A 20,451-nucleotide genomic window follows, 5' to 3' on the forward strand; every position below is an offset into this window, starting at 1 on the left:
TGTGGCTTAACCAATACAGGGTTCCATACCTCCTGGTGAGGGCAAGCTGGCCCACACAGCCAGCTGGCCTTTGCAGAGTGCCGGCCCATGCTGAAATGCTGTCCCGCCCAGGAATGCTCCCCTGTGTGGGAATGCCACCACCCAGTGCAGGAAAGCCGCCCTGTGTAGGACTGCCCACCAACACTGAGAGCTGGCGCAACAAGATGACGCAACAAGAGGCACAGAGGAGAGAAAAGAAGATGTAGGAGAAAAGGGAGCTTAGGTGGAGCAAGAGAGTAATCACCTCTCTCCCATTCCGGAAGGTCCCAGGATCTGTTCCCGGAGCTTCCTAATGAGAATACAGGCAGACACAGAAGAACACACAGCAAATGGACACAGAGAGCAGACAACGGGGAAAATGGGGGATGGGGAGAAATAAATAAAATAAATCTTTAAAAAAATAAATAAAGGTTGAGAATCTGCAAGATTTCTGGCTTGAAGCCTAGAGGAAAAGAGATGGAGAAAAAGAGATGGACCGAAGATCCTCGCTATTTTTTGTTTCTGAGTATCCAGTTTAAACTAACTACACTGACCTCTTTAAAAGATACCATAAAATTAACTGTGTGAAAGTTTTACCTAATTGCCCATAATATTGAAATGAGATACAGAAATATGCTTATGATGTAGTTTAATAATTATTAGATTTTTAGAGCATCTTGTATTTCTTAAAGCACTTTCACACATAATCATCTAATATGATCCTCTGAGCAGCCATTTTGGAAAGGGAAGAGAAAATAATGTCCATTTGTAGATGAGGAAACAGATTTGTTAACAAGAAATAGGGTGGAATCTTGGTCTGTGCCAACAAATGTTGGCACAGAACTCTTTCCTGAAGCAATTAGCTTCAATTCAAACTCTGCAATAACCTTGCTAAGTGATAGTTACCAGCCAAAAAATGCATGCAAAAGAAAGCTATTTAAGTATTTGAGTTTAAAATGTGCCATTTATTATAGGAAAGCAGTTATGAGAGTTCTTCTTCAAGCAAAGTTGATGCTACAAACAACCTAAACAGAAATAACATTTGATTTCCAAATAATTTGTGGAACTGAATACTTTAAAAGGCTGTTAGAGGTTCCCCTCTCTCTAGGTTTGCAATAATTAACAAGCTGTGACTCAGTTCTCCTTTACATGCATTGAAGAAAGACAAGTGCCCTTCCTTATAGCCAACATGTCTGAAAGCATGGCACTTCCCCAAAAGTTGAACAAAGAAAACACATGGAAGCAGGAGTAAAGGGAGACAGAGACCTTTACTCCCTGTAGATCAAAACAACACCTGCTCCTCCAGCATTCCAAGAAAACATAACTGCCTAACCCACTACCCTCTAGCCATACAAGGGAAAATTTTCACCTCTAAGGCTTCCTATTAGCCCCTGCACCTCACTCGGACTGTCAACTCCCTCCCACTCTATCATTTCCCCACCTAGGAATGTACTATATAAATTCAAATCCCCCCTTTCCAGAAGTGGGCTGAATTCTCTTCAGACCCCTGCCATACTGGTGGAGGAGATGAAGTCTATTGTTCAGACACCCTCCATTGGGAGAGCTTCCCAATAAACTTTCTGCCTGCAATCAGTCTCTGTGTGCCAGTGAGTGCCCCTTTTTCTCCAACAAAGGCCTACATGTCTTTTAAATAAATAAAAAATTACACCATTTGGATAAAATCAGTTAACTGAAACTAAAGAGGACAGTAGTTTTTAAAAGGTGTAGGTATCAACAAAGTATCCCATAAAACCTAATATCCATTTAAAAGTTCTAGAAGTTTCATATCGTTCATGAATTCCAAAACCAGATATTGGATTATGTTTGTAAACTGGTCTGCTTCTCTGGGCATATTAGATTATATTGGATTCAGAGGTTTCACTTTCATTTGATTAAATAATGATTTAGGCTTTGATTGGGCCACATCAGTAGGACATTGAGTCCCCGCTCCTTTGGTGGGTAGGGACCCACAGAGAATCTGCATTGCAGAGAAGGGAGGTTGGAGTTTTTTTGAGCTGGAGCCCAAGGAAGTAAACACACAGGAGAAGAACACAGAGGAGTAGAGGCAGATCCATAGACACAGCAGAGGTTCCAGGAAGACAAAGAACCTGATAGTCCACAGATGACCTTGTGGAGAGAACAGAGCAGCTGAGCCTGGAGAGAAATTCAACTTATCCCAGGCTAAAGCTGATATTGGAAGAAGCTGGGACCACAGAGCCTTAAGAGGAAGAGAAAGGCTGAACGTTGGCAGCCATCTTGCTCCAACACAAGGAAACAGACTTTGGTGAGGGAAGTACCTTATACTTTATAGCCTGGTAACTGTAAGCTTCTACCCCAAATAAATACCCTTTATAAAAGCCAACAGATTTCTGGTATTTTGCATCAGCACCCCTTTGGCTGACTAATACAGTTGTATACTAGTAGAAACAGAGGGTTATTCCCTTTGAGGAAAAAAATTAGGCAGTTCTGAAATTGGTATTATTTCTCAATTCATGGAGCTAGAAGATGGCAATTCGTACAAAGATAAAAACATAAGAATGGTGAGCTCAAAGCAGTTTGAGACTTCAAGGAAGATGACAGACCAGAAAGACACAGGACTCTCTTCTCTCCCAGAAAACTAGCTAGAAGACAGGTAGAAATGGCCTGGAAAAAAATCTTCCTGAGTTTAGGACACCAAGGGAAAGCTGGACACTGCCCAGAAAGGATAGGGACAAAGGAAAAGAATCATGATGGCAAACTGTGTGTTTTATTTTTTAAAAGATTTATTTATTTATTTATTTATCCCCACCCACCCCTGCCCCCATCTGCTCTCTGTGTTCATTTGCTATATGTTCTTCTGTGTCTGCTTGTCTTCTCTTTACACAAGCACTGGGACCTTCTGGAGTGGGAGGGAGGTGCTCAATCTCTTGCGCCACCTCAGCTCCCTGGTCTGCTGCATCTCTTTTTGTCTTTCCTCTGTGTCTCTTTTTGTTACATCATCTTGCGGAGCCAGCTCTCTACACAGGTCAGCACTCCACTTGGGCCAGCTTGCTGCACAGGCCAGCTTGCCTTCACCAGGGGGCCCTGGGAATCGAACATTGGACCTCCCATATGGTAGATGGGAACCCAATTGCTTGAGCCACATCTGCTTTCCAAAAACTATGTTAAAAGCAACCAGTAGGAAAGAGGATTTGGCTCAATGGATAGAGCATCCACCTACCACATGGAAGGTCCAAGGTTCAAACCCAGGGCCTCCTGACCCGCATGGTGAAGCTGGCCCACACGCAGTGCTAATGTGTGCAAGGAGTGCCGTGCCATACAGGGGTGTCCCCCTTATAGGGGAGCCCCATGCGCAAGGAGTGCACCCTGTAAGGAGAGCTGCCCTGCGCGAAAAGAGTGCAGCCTGCCCAGGAGTGGCACCGCACACACGGAGAGCTGACGCAGCAAATGACGCAACAAAAAGAGACACAGATTCCCAGTGCCACTGATAAGAATACAAGCAGACACAGAAGAACACACAGAGAATGGACACAGAAAGCAGACAACTGGGGTTGGGGGAGGGGGAGAGAAATAAATAAATAATTAAAATCTTAAAAAAAAAAAAGGCATCCAGTGCCCTCCTCCACACTAAAGATACATTTCAATACTCAGGCCTCCAGACCAGCAGTGCCTACAGTCAGAGGGGGGCCCAGGGATCCACATCTGCAGGAAAGGGAAAAGAGAGGGACACAGTCTAAGGCTGACTCAGCTTTTGACCCACAAATTTAGTCTGTGTGTCCCAGGAGCACCTCTAGGCCAGGCGGGGCTGCACCATTGTTTGTCTTGGGAGCCAGTACAAGACTAAAGAGATCTGGGACTAAAGAGATCTGACTTTGGAGCGGTTGTAACTCAAGAAATTGTACACCCACCTCCCACATGGGAGGTCCCTGGTTCAGTTCCCAGTGCTTTTTAAAAAGATGAGCAGACAGATGAGGGAGACATCTCTGGGGAGGGAATTTAAATAAACAAATAAATTACATATTTTAAAAAATAATAATAAAGATGCCTGACCCTCTCAATCTCCCTCTTTACTAACTAGGACATATTGTTGAGGACACAGAGGGGAGTAGAATTATTTCCTACCAGGAAAAGGCAGGAGACTGCCAAAAAAGGCTGGAGAACTGTCTATGGGAAACTTTGAATGACAAGGTTCTTACCTCCAGGCAGGATCCTCTATCACATTGATCCAGTCCCAGTTGCAGCAAACACACTCCCACTAGGCATTGAACTGAGAGGGCTGCCAAAGACCACTATCTGCTGGTAGACCAAGGAAGTGCATATGAGGAAATTAAAAGTAAATAAGTAAGAGAGGATTTTTCTGGCCTTTATAGCCTCCCTCCCTAAGGCCCTAGGAAGCAGGTCTGCAACCCATTACTGGGTCCAGAGACCAGTTTTGAGCAAGTAACAAGGATAATCCCAAAGACCAAGGTTGAACAAAGAATCAAAGAACAGAAGTAATGCAGTCTTCCGCCACTAAATTCCAAAGAGAGAGAAATTGAGCATCTGAGTAAACTCACCATCCTAATCAGATGCCAAGACAGCAGCAAAAAATTACAAGCTGTATTAGTCAGGGTTCTCTAGAGAAACAGAATCAATAAGAGATATCTGTCAATAGTGTAAGATTTTATAAGATTCTCTCACGTGGCTGTGGGAATGCACAAGTCCAGGTTCCACAAGGCAGGCTGCAAACCAGTGACTTTGATGAAATTCCAATGAAGATCCTTGATGAGTTTCTAGGAGATGTTGGCTGTCCAAAGACAAGTTGGAAAATTCTCTCTTAATGCTGAAATCACTTCCCCTTTAAGGCATTCAAATGATTGGATAAAACGTCACTCATTGCTGATGGCAATCTCCCTGATTGATGTACATGTAATCAGCTGTCTATACAGTAAACTCACTGGTGACTAAAGTCCATAAATATCCTTGTATTACAATTAACCCAGTTTTTGCTTGACCAAACAAATGGGCCCAAATACCTGGATGAGTTGATACAGTAGCCTAACCATCACACAAGCCACACTAAGAAAATGGAAGACATGGCCCAAGAGGAGGAATATATCAAAGCTCCAGAAGAGATGCAGAATGTGAGACAACTAATTAACAAGATGCACACAGATTTCCAGAATCAAATGAGTTGAAAGACAATATGGCTAAAGAGATAAACAACATCAAGGAAACACTGAGTGAGCACAAACAAGAATTTGAAAACCCAAAGAGAAAAATAACAGGGCTCATGGGAATGAAAGACACACTAGGTGAGATAAAAAACACATTGTGGGGGGAAGTGGATGTGGCTTAAGTGATTGGGTTCCCGTTTACCATATGGTAGGTCCAGGGTTTGATTCCAGGGCCCCCCTGGAGAGCTGGCCCATGTGGCAAGCTGGCCAGTGTGGAGTGCTGTCCTGGGCAGGAGTGCTGACCCATGTGGCAAGCTGGCCTGAGCAGAGAGCTGGCACAGCAAGATGACACAACAAAAAAGAGACACAGGGAAACGGACTTGGCCCAGTGGTTAGGGCGTCCGTCTACCACATGGGAGGTCCGCAGTTCAAACCCCGGGCCTCCTTGACCCATGTGGAGCTGGCCCATGCACAGTGCTGATGCACGCAAGGAGTGCCCTGCCACGCAGGGGTGTCCCCGCGTAGGGGAGCCCCACGCGCAAGGAGTGCACCCGTAAGGAGAGCCGCCCAGTGCGAAAGAAAGTGCAGCCTGCCCAGGAATGGTGCCGCCCACACTTCCCGTGCCGCTGACGACAACAGAAGTGGACAAAGAAACAAGACACAGCAAATAGACACAGAGAACAGACAATGGGGGTGGAGGGGTGGGGTTAAATAAATAAATAAATCTTTAGGGAAAAAAAAAAAAGAGACACAGAGGAGAGACAATAAGAGATGTAGTGAACCAGAGAGCTGAGGTGGTGTAAGAGATTGAGCTCCTCTCTCCCACTATAGAAGGTCCCAGGATCGGTTCCTAGTGCTGCCTAAAGAGAAGACAAGGAGACACAGAAGATCACACAGTGATTGGACACAAAGAGCAGACAATGAGAGGGTTGGGGAGGGGGATAAGTAAATCTTTAAAAATAAAACACATTAGAGGCACACAACAGCAGACTCAAAATGATAGAAGAAAGAATAAGTGATACTGAAGACAGAACAGCTGAAGTTAGAGAGAAAAGAATGGAAAAAATTGAGCAGGGGATCAGGAACTTAAATGGCAATAAGAAATGTAACAACAGATGTGTCATGGGAGTTGCAGAAGGAGAAGAGAAGGGGAAAGGAGCAAAACGTATTTGAGGGTGTGGATGGGGATCAAGTGATTGGGTGCCTCCCCCCCAATATGGGAAGTCCTGGATTTAGTTCCCAGTGCCTCCTAAAATAAAAAAAGACAAACAGACAGCAGACAGTGAGCACAAACAATGAGGGGGAGGGAGAAATAAATAAATAATACATCTTTTTTAAAAATTAAAAAAAAAGAGTATTTGAAGAAATAATAGCTGAAAATTTCCCAGCTCTCATGAAAGAAATGAAGTTACATGTCAAAGAAGCACAGCATACCCAAATCACAATAAATCCAAATAGACCTCCTCTAAGACACATACTACTTAGAATGTCAAATGTCAAAAAGAAGGAAAAAAATCAGAGAGCAGTAAGTGAGAAGCAAACCATCACATACAAGAGATGCTCAGTAAGACTTACTGCAGATTTCTCATGAGAAACTATGGAGGTGAAAAGACAGTGGTATGATACAATTAGGAAACTGAAAAACTGCTAGCCAAAAATTCTTTATCCAGCAAAATAGTCCTTCAAATGTGAAGGTGAGTATAAAATATTCACAAACAGAAACACAGTTTATAAAAAAGAATCCACCTTTCAGGAAGTAGTAAGGGAAGCCATAGAACATGAAAGAAAAAACATAAGAGATAGGCTTGGAGGAAAATAGAGAGGAAAGCATAGCAGAGCAAAAAGACGGACAAAAATAAGATATGAAGTATGAAAACCAAAGGAAAAAATGGTGGAAGTAAATAATTCATTTACAGCAATATCATTGAATGTGAATGGATTAAATTCCCCAAGCAAGAGATATAGGCTTGGGAAGAAGATGTGGCTCAAGTGATAGAGCTTCTGCCTACCATATGGGAGGACCCGGGTTCAAGCCCTGGGGCCTTCTGGTGAAAAAGAAGAGAAAGTGTGCCCATGTGGCAAGCCAGGGCCCATGCGAGTGCCCACATGGTGAGCCAGTGCCTGTGTAAGTGAGTCATGCAGCAAGATGATGATGCATCAAAAGAGAGATGAGGGGAAAGTCAAGGTGAAATGCAGCAGAAATCAGGAACTGAGGTGGCACAATTGACAGGGAACCTCTCTCCACACCAGGATCAAATCTCAGTGAATCTGAGAGGACAGAAAATGAGAAAAGAAGACAATACAGACAGCAAAAACAGCAGAGCAGGAGGAAGGGAAGGGGGAAAAATAAATAAATCTTAAAAAATATATAGATTGATAGAATGGATAAAAAAAACATGAGCCATCTATATGCTGCTTACAAGAGACTCACCTTAGACCCAGGGATACAAACCAGTTGAAAATGAAAGGTTGGAAAAAGATACTCCATGCAAATAATAACCAAAAAAGAGCAGGGGTGGCCCAGTGGTTAGGGCGTCCATCTACCACAGGGGAGGTCCGTGGTTCAAACCCTGGGCCTCCTTGACCCGTGTGCAGCTGGCCCACATGCAGTGCTGATGCGTGCAAGGAGTGCCATGCCACGCAGGGGTGTCCCCCACTTAGGGGAGCCCCACGCTCAAGGAGTGCACCCCGTAAGGAGAGCTGCCCAGCACAAAAGAAAGTGCAGCCTGCCCAGGAAGGGCGCCGCACACACGGAGAGCTGACACAACAAGATGACACAACAAAAAGAGACACAGACTCCCATGCCGCTAACAACAACAGAAGCGGACAAAGAAGAACACACAGCAAATAGACACAGAGAACAGACAACTGGGGCGGGGAGGGGGAAGGGGAGAGAAATATTAAATAAATAAATCTTTAAAAAAAAAGAATTTAAATGCAAAAAAAGTTATAAAATATACTGAAGGCCATTATATATTAACAAAAGGGACAATCCACCAGGACAGACATAACAGTCATAAATATCTATGCACCTGACCAAGGTGCCCCAGAATACATGAGGCAAACTCTGGCAAAACTGAAGGGAGAAATAGACATCTCCACAATAATAGCTGGAGACTTCAATACATCACTCACATCATTAGACAGAACAACTAGACAGAAGATCAACAAGGAAACAGAGAACTTGAATAGTATGATAAACGAGCTAAACCTAATAGATATATACAGAATATTGGACCCAAACTTAGTGGGTTATACATTCTTCTAAAATGCCCATGGATCATCCTCCAGGATAGACCATGTTAGGGTACAATGCAGCTCTCAGTAAATATAAAAAGATTGAAATTTTACAAAGCACCTTCTCAGATTATAATGTAATGAAACTGGAAATCAATTATAGACAGGAAAGAAGTAATTTCACAAATGTGTGGAGGTCAACGAACACAATCCTAAATAATCAGTGGGTCAGGTAAGAAATTGCAAGTGAAATCAGTAAATATATTGAGACAAATTGACATTTGACATTCTGAGTAGTATGTATTTTGGAGTAGGTCTATTCAGATTTATTCCTATTGGGGTTTGGTGTGCTTCTTGGACATCTAAGTTCACTTCTTTCATAAGAGTTGGGAAATTTTCAGCTATTAATTCATCAAATATTCTTTCTGCCCCCTTTCCCTTCTCTTCTCCTTCTGCAACACCCATGACAAGTATATTGTTACATTTTGTGTTGTCATTCAACTCCCTGAGCCTCTGCTCACTTTTTCCCATTATTTTCTCCCTCCAATTCAGCTGTTCAGTCTCCAGTATCATTTATTCTTTCTTCTATTATTTTGAGCCTGCTATTGTACGCCTCTAATGTGTTTTTTATTTTTTTATTTTTTATTTTTTTTTAAGATTTGTTTTTATTTATTTAATTCCCCTCCCCTCCCCCCGTTGTCTGTTTTCGGTGTCTTTTGCTGCGTCTTGTTTCTTTGTCCGCTTCTGTTGTCATCAGCGGCACGGGAAGTGTGGGTGGTGCCATTCCTCGGCAGGCTGCTCCCTCCTTTGCGCTGGGCGGCTCTCCTTATGGGTGCACTCCTTGCGCGTGGGGCTCCCCTATGCGGGGGACACCCCTGTGTAGCAGGGCACTCCTTGTGCGCATCAGCACTGCGCATGGGCCAGCTCCACCCAGGTCAAGGAGGCCCGGGGCTTGAACAGTGGACCGCCCATGTGGTAGACGGATGCCCTAACCACTGGGCCAAAGTCCGTTTCCTCTAATGTGTTTTTTAATCTCACCTAGCATGTCTTTCATTCCCATGAGCTCTGTTACTTTTCTATTAAGGTTTTTAAATTCTTCTTTGTGCCCACTCAATGTCTTCTTCATGTCATTCATCTCTTTAGCTATATTGTCCTTCAACTCGTACATTTGATTTTGGAAATTTGTGTGCATCTTGTTAATTAGTTGTCTCAAATCCTGCATCTCTTCTGGGGCTTTGATATATTCCTTTTCTTGGGCCATGCCTTTCATTTTCTTAGTCTCAATTATAATTTTTTTGCTGATGTCTAGGCATCTGATTTGGATGGGGAGTTTACTCAAATGCTCAAATTTTTTTCTCTTTTGTAGGGATTTAGTAGTGGAAGCCTGTGTTTTACTGCTGTACTTTGATTCTTGGTTCAACCTGGATCATTAATATTGTCCCTGTTAGTTGCTTAAAACTGGGTTCTGGGGAAGTGGATGTGGCTCAAGCAATTGAGCTTTCACTTACCACATGGAAGTTCCCAGGTTCAGTTCCCAGTGCCTCCTAAAGAAGATGAGCAAGACAGCAAGGTGGCATGACAGGCAGGTGCAGCAAACTGATGCAACAAAAGAGATACAAAGAGTAAAGACAATGAGAGACACAACCAACCAGGGAGCTGAGGTAGCCCAAGTGATTGAGTGCCACTCTCCCACATGGGAGGTCTCAGGTTCATTTCCTGGTGCCTCCTAACGAGACGACAAGCAGACAGAGCACACAAATGGCCACAAAGAGCAGACAGCTACCACAAACAATGAGGGGGGTATAAATAAAATAAATCTTTTTTAAAAACTGAGCTCTGGATGCACTAATGGATTGCAGATCTGCTTTCTAGGACCTTGAGGAGGGAGTCTACAAAGGCTGGAAAAAGCCTCTCTTATTTACATTTAATTTTCTCACATGCACTTCCTGTGTCTGTCAGCAGATGGTGCTCTTTGGCAACCCTCAGTTTAATGCCTAGTTGGAGTGTGTTCACTGCGACAGGACTGAATCAATGTGACAGAGGAGCCTCCCTGGAGGCCAAGAGCCTTGTAATTCAAGCTTTCTGAGAGACAGTTCTGTCTTCTCTGGCAGCCTCCTGCCTTATTACTGGTAGGAAATAATTCCACTCCCCTCTGTGTCCTCAACAACCAGTCCTGGTCAGTAGAGTGTGAGATTGGGAGGGTTGGGTCTCTTTAGTGCCTTTCCAAAAACTAATGCAAACAGTGGCAGGGACCCATTTGACCTGGAAGGGCTTGTGGGACACAGCAGACAAAATTTGTGGGTCAAATGCAAAGTCAGCCTTAGGCTGTCACTCTCTCCACCGTTTCCTGTGAAGGTGTATCCTCAACAATCAGTCCTGTTTAGAAGAAAGGGAGATTGAGAGGTTCCAATTTCTCCAGTCCTGATTGGGCTCCCAGGGCAAACAATGGTGTGGTCCCACCTGGCCTGGAAGGGCTGATGTGACTCAGCAGACCAAATTTGTTGGTCCGAAGCTGAGTCAGCCTTAGGCTGTGTCCCTCTCTCTCCTCTTTCCTGGGGGGGTGGATCTTTGTCCATAGGCTCAGAGGCCAGAGAATTCTAAAGTGTCTTTAGTGTGGGAGAGGGTGCCGGCAGTAGAGTTGCTGGTTTCTACTCATAGTTTTACCGATGTGATTCCCCTCCTTTGTCCCTCTGTCTTCTGGGCAGTGTCCAGCCTTCCCCTGGTGTCCTAAACCCTGGATCTTTTTCTAGGCCATTTCAGCCTGTCCTCTAGCTATTTTTCTTGGAGAGAAGATAGTACTATGTCTTTCTAGTGTGCCAACTTCCTGGAAGCCAATCAATGTTTTTCTCTTGAATATCTCCAAAGAAATTAGTCTCACATCTGGTGCTTGAGAGGAAAAGGTTTCATATTCTAAGGGTAAAGACTTGTAAACTACTTTCCTCCTCCTCCAGAATTACCCTGCCAATTTTTGCATCTAAAGGATTTGTTTGGTTTCCATTGAGAGAAGGGAAAGCGAGAGTAAAGCAAAAATAGACCATTTGGAGAACAGTCCTAGACAGTATCTTACATTTGTAAAGTTAATAGTTTACAAAACAATTTTACATATATATATGTATGTTACATGATTTTATCTAGGTTCTTTGTGCTGTAGAAATGAATTACAGGAGCACGTTAGGTGAATTCGGCCAGTAATTTATTCAGGTGGGGACGGACAAGAAATGGGAGAAAATAACAGATCAGGGGTTCTGGGTAGAGAGGAAGGGGGTGAAAGTGATAAAAAGGACTAATTTACAAGCTACAATTCTCCATTATAGATTATAAATCCCCAGGTTTACTTACATGGCCACATGGCAGAGGAAAAATGGTGATAGCAGAGCACAGAGGGCAGGAGCAAGTCCAGAGGAGAAAGAGCATGAGAGAATGCTCATTCAGGCCCTGTGCCTAGCTTTTTGAACTGTTAATTATTCCACCCCTTTGCTAATGGCAGGGGAGGGGTTCTAGTTGTATGCTGTTTTGATGGATTACCCCATCCATAAATTCCCCATGTGGGCCCAATGGTAAAGTCCTTAGGGAATATCCCAGGCTTCTCCTGGCTTCCAGAAGTCTTGGTTCTGAAAGGCAGAATCTTGGTGAGGGTCTTCCAGCAGCCATCTTGGGGGGCTATTGATGTCCACGTGGACCCTCTGCCAGGTTCCAGATCTGTCTATTGATTCCCTATCTTACCAGCCTGCTTCATACATATATATACACACTTTTTTTTTTTAGGTTATCAGGGGCTGGGGATTGAACATGGGACCTCATATGTGGGAAGCCAGCACTCAATCACTAAGCCACATCAGCTCCCCTGAGATGGTTTTTTCATTTGTTTGCTTGTTGTTTTTTGTTTTTAGCAGGTACTGGGGACTGTACCCAGGATCTCCCATGGGCAAAGCAGGCACTCAACCACTTGAGCACATCCACTCCCATATATTTTCTCTTTTTTTTTGGTGACACCAGAGATCGAACCCAGGACCTCGTACATGGGAAGCAGGCACTCAACCACCAATCTATATCTGCTTCCCAATGAGATATATTTTCTCTTAACATTGAGATCCATCTATCTCATTTACTTCTCTATGAAGCAGACAGGGAAAATAATTAGTGTCCTCAGAAGAAGAGAAGTTACTGATTGCCCAAAGTCAAAGGATTAGTAATTGGTTTTGCTGGAACTAAAACCTGGGTCTTTGTCTTCCAGGCCAGTGCTTATTTCGGCATTGCTAAGTGGCTAGACAATGCAGACAAGATTGGAAGGCTTAGAGATTTTCCAGTGTGTGATATGTCTCTCATTCATAGGAAAGATAATGGTGTCGTAACTCGGGGGGGTAGGGGGGTAGTGAGGGGGGAGCCCAGTAATAACATATGCGGCTCTAAAAATATAAAATATTTAGAAAATGTTAATTGGTATCAATAAAGGGAATATATTCAAGACCAACTCTTTAGAAGGAAAAGCATTTTAAATGGGAAAAATACAGAAGGAACTTCACCAGTGCAGATTTTGATCTGACAGAAAGAAACATTCCTATGGGCTTGTACTCTTGTAGGACAACTCCAAAAAAGTAAAGGCGGCACTCTGATAAACATTTTGTCAATATGTTTAATACAGGTATATAAGTAGTTCATCTGAATGTTTAAATTACAAAATTAGCTGCCATGGTCCAAATGTGTGGGACATTAGGAAAGCTTTCATTAATCAAAAGATACCTAACCATATCAACTTTGCTTTCTAAAATGTATTTTAAAGGTTTGTAAAACAAGGCTAATTTTTGAATTATATAGCATTAAAGTAATTAAATTTTATTTTTAATAACTTAATTTTACGAACTGTTAAAAAATATTACATTCGCATCTCTCAGGTTACAGATTTCTGCATTAACCTAGAGAAAACCCATGTGAAGTTTCCATGCAGTTACAAAGGCAGCAGTACATGCTGTTTTCACAGCAACTTATTGCCTCAGAAAAGACCTGAACATAAAGCATCAACAAGAAAATACCTGCCCATCCCACCCCCATCAAAAAACCCAACCCTTTCCTATCCCCAGCAAAAATTACCTGGGACAAGCAATGACATAAAAAATGCTTTCTTAGCAGGAAGCATTTATAAAATGCAGAGATCTGTACAAGCAAAATGCTTGGTGCAGATAGATGGGCCTCTTCCCCCAGAGCTCCTTCAAGAGGCAGAAGGAACTCTCCATAGTTTAGGAAAGCACAATTTTAAAAAGTATATTTATGCATATTCATGGCTGTTTCTTAGACAGAATACAACCAGCCTCAACTGTGGAAGAGATAAAAGTCAAGGAAGAAAAAAAGATACACAGCCATAGCACAGAGACTAGAGCTTCTCCATGAACATCCAATAGATTGAAGCAACGAAGAGGGAAAACATTTTGTGACTTCACATACACCTTTGATCTGATCTAGGTGGAAGTTAATTTTTCATGCATTTGTTACTCAAGAAATATACACATACAACCACTTAAAATACAGCATTCACATTGTCATTAGTTTGTGGTATCAGATAAGGAGAAAACTGTGCTACCTGTTCCTAGAATTTTCCATGTACATGTTAAGTATCCTAAAACCTACATACAGATCTTATAATACTGTCATTGGCACATCCCACCTACAAAACATATATTGAACTACATTATATTTTTGAGTCCCTGAAATTTCAATACCAAATAGTGTTATAAATTTTACTTACTTCACAAGTTGAATGTAGACAAAGAAGAAAACATCAAACAATGTTTACTGTGCAATTTCAATAGTTATTTGTGAAATCTTGGTTTAGAGTCAGTATTTCTAGCTACTTCAACTGCCTAGTTTAAACAAAAAGCAACTACCAATTATCTACCTATAAATTTCATGATATTTCTTTAAATATCAAAGCACTAAAAGCACTGATTCCTGTTATAATTTAAAATACATTTAAAACTGTACAGATCTCATATATCATTCCTTTAAAAAGTAATCAAAATAATTCGATTATCTGGAAGAAAGTTACAGAAACAGAGCCCTTCCAATGAAAATACATTTGTAAAACTCCAAAAGTAGAGCAAATGATAAAATAAGGATTTCTGTTGTTGGGAGTGTTTGAAATTTAAGATATGAAATGGACTAGTATGTTTTTATGTTTCCTGTGAATTAAGAGCTTATAGTTGGCATCAAGATTCAGCTCTCTGGGATGACTTTACATGGCTTTCACTTTGATTTGTTTCATTTTCATTTGTTTCTTCTCCAATTTCTTTTGCTCACGCCTCAAAGCAGCTTCCTAGAATGGGGGGTGCAGGGAAGGAGAGGAAGAAAGAATCCAAATTAAACTCTACGCACACATTGGAAAAAAATCAAAACTAGGATGTTACCTACCTTATTATTAAAAAAACTTAGGCTTACACCAAAAATAACATTGCAGATGATAGTTATAATTGCTAATATCTATTTTGGTGAATGAAAACTAACTTGAAATGAAGCAAAGGTAACAACAACCTCAACCAAGAAACAAATGAAACAGTATTTGGTTTAGTTATTCTGGCTTGATTTTTCTTATGCCTGGCAGACACTAGTCCAGCTTTCATTACAACATTTATATGCTTCTGCCAAGGACTGTATTTCAGTTCAGAAAACAGTAAGGCCCTTGTTTGACCAGAATAATGGTAAATCTCTTTTTTAAAAAAAAGATTTATTTATTTACTTCCCCCCTTTCTCTCCTCCTGCCCTGCTATTTTTGCCGTCTGTGTTGTCTTCTCATTTTTCTCTCTTCTAGGATTCACCGGGATTTGATCCTGGAGACTCCTGATGTGGAAAGATGTTCCCTGTCAATTGCACCACCTCAGTTCCTGGTCTCTGCAGTGCTTCGCCTTGACTCTCCCCTTCATCTCTCTTTTGGTGCATCATCATCTTGCTGTGTGACTTACTTGCGCGGGTACTGGTTCACCATGTGGACACTTGCACTCACCACGCAGGCATTGGCTCACATGGGTGCTGGCTCACAATGTGGGCACTCGTGCAGGCACTGGCTCACCAGGCGGGCACACTTTCTCCTCTTCTTTTTCACCAGGAGACCCCAGGGATTAAATCCAGGTCCTCCCATATGGTAGGCGGAAGCTCTATCACTTGAGCCACATCCGCTTTCCTGTAAATCTCTTATTAGCATAGATATTATACCTGGATACAACTTCAAGTTGTAATGCTCGAATGGGAGATTTTACCTTATTTTTAATTAGGGATTAGGAAGTTATATAAAGGAAGAGAAAGGCATTACAAACACATTATTTTAAAAAGGTAGTGGGAGTGGATGTAGCTTGAGTGGTTGAGCACCTGGTTCCCACGTACAAGGTCCCGAATTTGATCTCTGATACCTCCTAAAAACAAACAAAACAAACAAAAAACCCAACTCTCATTGGGGAATGGATGAAGCTCAGTGGTTGAACACCTGCTTTCCATATATGAGGTTCTGGGTTTAATCCTCAGAACATCCTAAAAAAAAATTTATATATATCTAGTACATTTAAGTGAGAAATGTATGCTTTTTATCCAACTGTATTTTCTTTTTATTTTTAATTATTATTTATATTTTTAATTATTAATGTATAAAATAAAGTTTAAAAATATGGCTATGAGTGGTAACATCTGATTAAAGCTTCTCAGCTGCAATTTCAAACTTTACTTTTTAGGAGACTAGGGTAGAAATGTTCTGAGAAATATACTCCTCAATTGGTACAGATAGAGGAAATATAGAAGAAGAAAAGGGGAAGCACACAGTAAATATTTCTTGATATTGTAACAAATTATGTTTCAAAGGGTGGTTTGTAAATAGGTAGTTCGGAAACTATGAACTGTGATTAGGTTCCTACACAAGATGTCAAAAAGCTTTCTGGGGAAGCGGATGTGGCTTAAGCGATTGGGCTCCCATCTACCATTTGGAGGATATGGTGAAAGCAAGCTGGAGAGCAGTCACAGACGAGAAACAAAACAAACCAGGGAGCTAAGGTGGCTTAAGCGATTGAGTGCCTCTCTCCCACTTTAGAAGGTCCCAGGATTGGTTCCCTGTGCCTCTTAAAGAGAAGATGAGAAGAGAAGACACAGGAGAATGTGCATTGAATGGATGCAGAGGACAGTGAGTGCAAATAGTGGAGGTGGGTGGAGGGGTGAATAAATAAATCTTAAAAAAAAAAGCTATCTGCCTGGGAGCTAAAGTGGCTCAGTGGTTCAGTGTTGGCCTCCCACATATGAGGTCCCAGGTTTAATCCCTGGTCCTGGTGCCACAAGAAAAGAAAAAAAACCACAACAGCCTATCTGCTTATATAGCAGTATAAGCCTGAATGTTTACCAATCCAAGGTTGCACTATTGTATAAATAGCTTGTAGAACTGAACCATCATTAATAACACTGTTTTATGGAAAAATACATTCTTGAGTTTGGGTTCATAAAAGCAGGCATGAATCTGCCTTCTCACGCAGTCCTCCTGTGAGGACTCAGTAGCAAGTAGTAATAGCAAATAAGTAAAAAACTATACTAATAGTGCATCATTGTATGGATAAATCATTCAAGTCAGGAATTGACTATAGTTTTCTTTTTTTTTTCCCTGTTCACACTTCTTTCACTGGATCTTCTCACAAGGTAACGAGGTCTAGATACTATATAAAGTCCTGGTTAAAAACCAAAAAAATTCACACACACACACACACACACACACACACACACAGTATGTTCACAAGCTTATACTTTGATGCAAGTTAAGTTCTGGGTCCCCTTTTTCTCAAATCTATTGTAATTTTAAGCCTTTGCTTATCACAGAAAAATGAGAGGCATTAGCTATTCATGACTGCCATGTAGATCTCATCCTGCTTATATGTTTATACGTTAAAAAGCCGTATTTATTTATAAAGAAGACAGCATAAATATAGAGCTATATATTCAGGGATGTTGTTTCAAGATGTTGTTCAGCAATTAAACCAAATCAAATTCCAAAGGCGAGGAAGGGGATACTAGGGGAATAGACCTGTGCTACCCTGGGCACTTTACTCAACAGCATTAATGACCCTACTGGCGACCGCAGCCTCACAGAGCAGCTTGCTTTTGGCAGCATGTCCCCTCCACACCTAAGAATTTTTTTAAGCCTTGAGACTTTTCTCAGTAAAATTCACATCTTTCTGAACTTTGTTCTCTTTTTTTTTTTTTTTTTTTTTAGGAGGTACTGGGGATTGAACTGGATCTTGTACATGGAAAGTGCATGTTCAACCATTGACCTACACCCGCTCCCCTCTCCTCCGCCTTTTTGACCAACATTTCCAAGGGTGAAATCTTAGAGCTGGACTACAGCATCCTATTTCACAGAAATATCATAGTGATGTCTGAAACATACTATAACCAAAGCTCTTATGTTTGAGATTTTAGTTATGTAGAAATTAGAAAAGAAAAAATACAGATAATAATAGGAAATATTGCAAGATTTTTCTGTAAACCTACAACTGTTCTAATAAAAAAATGTAAAAAATACAAATAGAAAAGCAAAAAATTTCTTAGAATTATCTAACCGTATAATCAAATTTAAAATTTATATCACAAGCTTATTTGGACCAAAGGCACATGTGGTAGTTTCTGTGAAAAATTCCCAATTTCTTTCTACTTTAGTAAGTGGTTAGCTTGAAACATGACAGATTTCCAAAATAGGATTATGCTGGGGTAATAGGATAATTCACATCACTCTCCAGGTTCACAGATGACTCAATTTAACATGGTTTTAACAGGAAGGATTATTTTTCTTTAAAGTGTTATCAACTGACAAAATGTCCAAGTGCAGAGGAAATGTTAAACTTTTAGCCTATGTACATTCCTATACAGAATTACCTTAACAGCCAATATTACACAAAGAGGCATCCTTATAAATCTCCTTTCTTTTACCCCTGTGATAAGGAAGTTTGTCTTACCTCCAGCCTGCGCTGTTTCTCAGGATCTTCTTCATTCATTATTCGCTCCTTCTCTGCTCTTTTCTTCTCTTCACGTCGGGACTGTGCAGCTTCCTGTCTTTGCACGTGAGTCAGCTTCAGGAAGTTCTCTTCTACTCGAGCACGGTTCTTATCTGCTTTTTGTTTGCCCTTTCCCCAAGGAACAATGCATTTCATAAGAAATCCATATCTATGCAGCAAAATCCCATTTAGTATTTTTTTTATGAAACTGTTCCCATTTGGCACTTTCAAATCAGCTAGCTCTTTGTAATCACTGAGACCACTGATAACTAACCCCTCTATGGGGGGAAAAACCCAAAAATAAAAGGTGCCAAATTATAATAAAGGCCATGGGTCTTACTTCTCTGTTGAGTCGGAACTTTTTGGCTTTATCAATAGAGTAAATCACCATGTTCATCAGGGGTAGCAAAGCCTCCATATCCTTTGGGTAAGTGTTACCTGAGCCAGGAACTAGAAAACAAAGTCATTTTCCTATTGAGTTAATGACAGCATTAATATTTCTGGATCACCCTATACCTTTTTAAAAATATATATATCTATTGACCCCTTTCTCCAAGTTTCTTAGGCAATTAAAACACAGAAAAAAATTAAATATATAAAAGGTTACTTTCTTGAAAAAACCCAGAAACCAACAAGCAAGCCTGATGTAGTTTTACAGCTATCACTTAGACAGGGAACAATATTCTCCTGAAGATCTTCCACAGACAACTACAAACCCAGGCAGGAGCCAGTACACTTACCGTTAAATGTAAACAATAGTGTCCTCTTAGTGTCAGGTAGCTTTAAAGGCTGACCTTCCCTGTCATGAAAGGAAAAAAAAAAAAAGGCTATTTAGAAAGAATACCAGAAAGATATTTTCCATGCAAATAAGTCACCCTATTCACTTAAATGAACAGACACCTGCAAATAATCAGCATAGTATTTGGCTTACATCCTCATGCTCAAATATAATCTCAGAGTTTGAAAGAGCTTTATGAGTCATCTGGCCCAATTGTCCATCTGATGGATATACTTCCTCTGTAACACATTCCTCCCAAGTGATTCTTACCCTATACCTGAACACCTCCAGTTATATCCCGTGCAGGCAGCATATATTTTATCTTGCCTGGGGAGCCAGAAATGAAATTATATTTAAATGTTTGGCCTATATTTTAAATAATGTTTTTGCTTATTTTGATGAATTCTATGTTTTATTTTCAACTCCTATACTATCTTCTTGTAAAAGAAGCATTAGAGGCATATGGACCTAAGTAATCTTGGCATGGGCCTAAAGCCAGACTGATTTTAGCTGTACTCAATTCCACAGCATATAAGAATGTAGCAACTATCCAAAATGTTAGGTTGGGACCAATTCTACCCCAATTTAAGTAATTATGCTCTCCTAAGACAGGCTTTAAGTTCAAAGAACAAATCCAAACCCCAAATATGTAGCTCTGAACAATATTAATAGAAAGCAAGAAACTACAGGCATTGAGAGCTTCTGATATGCTAGGAAAGGATAAAATCGACTATTCAAAGAAAGCTGGAAGAAACCATGAACTACAAAACATAGATTTGCAAAGAATCAAATACAAGTCAAACATCAGACACATTAAGATCATAAAAAAAAGAAAAAAAAGGAACCTAGACTACAAAAAATTATATTTTCTTAGTATCAGTCATTCTATAAGCTTCTCATCCACCTCACTGACTGATTAGCATGTACATGCAGGGACACATGCAAATTGGGGAAGGCTCATTTATCTGTCTCCTGTGGGTTTTCAATTACCTTTCATGATGCATGCAGTCAAAGCAAAGGAAAACTTGGATGCCTGTAACCAACTTCCCTCACTCATTTGGTAAGGGATATTTCAGAACCACCTTGCAGATTTTTCTACACAGAAAGCTAGTGAGGAAAATTAATTACAACATTTGTATCTCATACGTACTCTTGCATAATTTTTGGACCAGAGAACTGGTCTGAAAAATGAACGGATTCAATCTTGTCAGCATAGTGTGTAAGAAAGTGAACCATCTGGAAAAAAGAAAATAAATTTTATTTTTAAGGTGGGATTTGA

At 40.9% G+C, this 20,451-nt stretch overlaps 1 protein-coding gene across 1 annotated transcript in view; it reads right to left on the reverse strand.

Annotated features, from left to right (window-relative positions):
• Positions 1-13,005: 13,005 nt before the first annotated feature.
• CCDC47 (coiled-coil domain containing 47) overlaps positions 13,006-20,451 on the reverse strand; it is a 28,563-nt gene continuing 21,117 nt past the window's right edge. The window contains exons 9-13 of the mRNA XM_004456784.5: positions 20,323-20,408; positions 19,135-19,193; positions 18,735-18,844; positions 18,356-18,523; positions 13,006-14,697 (exon numbers count right to left, since the gene is read on the reverse strand). Coding sequence (XP_004456841.1) covers positions 14,617-14,697; positions 18,356-18,523; positions 18,735-18,844; positions 19,135-19,193; positions 20,323-20,408 — 504 coding nt within the window. The 3' untranslated portion in view covers positions 13,006-14,616. The remainder of the gene's footprint in view (positions 14,698-18,355; positions 18,524-18,734; positions 18,845-19,134; positions 19,194-20,322; positions 20,409-20,451) is intronic.

This window comes from Dasypus novemcinctus, chromosome 21 (genome assembly GCF_030445035.2).
Source record: "Dasypus novemcinctus isolate mDasNov1 chromosome 21, mDasNov1.1.hap2, whole genome shotgun sequence".
NCBI lineage: Eukaryota > Metazoa > Chordata > Mammalia > Cingulata > Dasypodidae > Dasypus > Dasypus novemcinctus.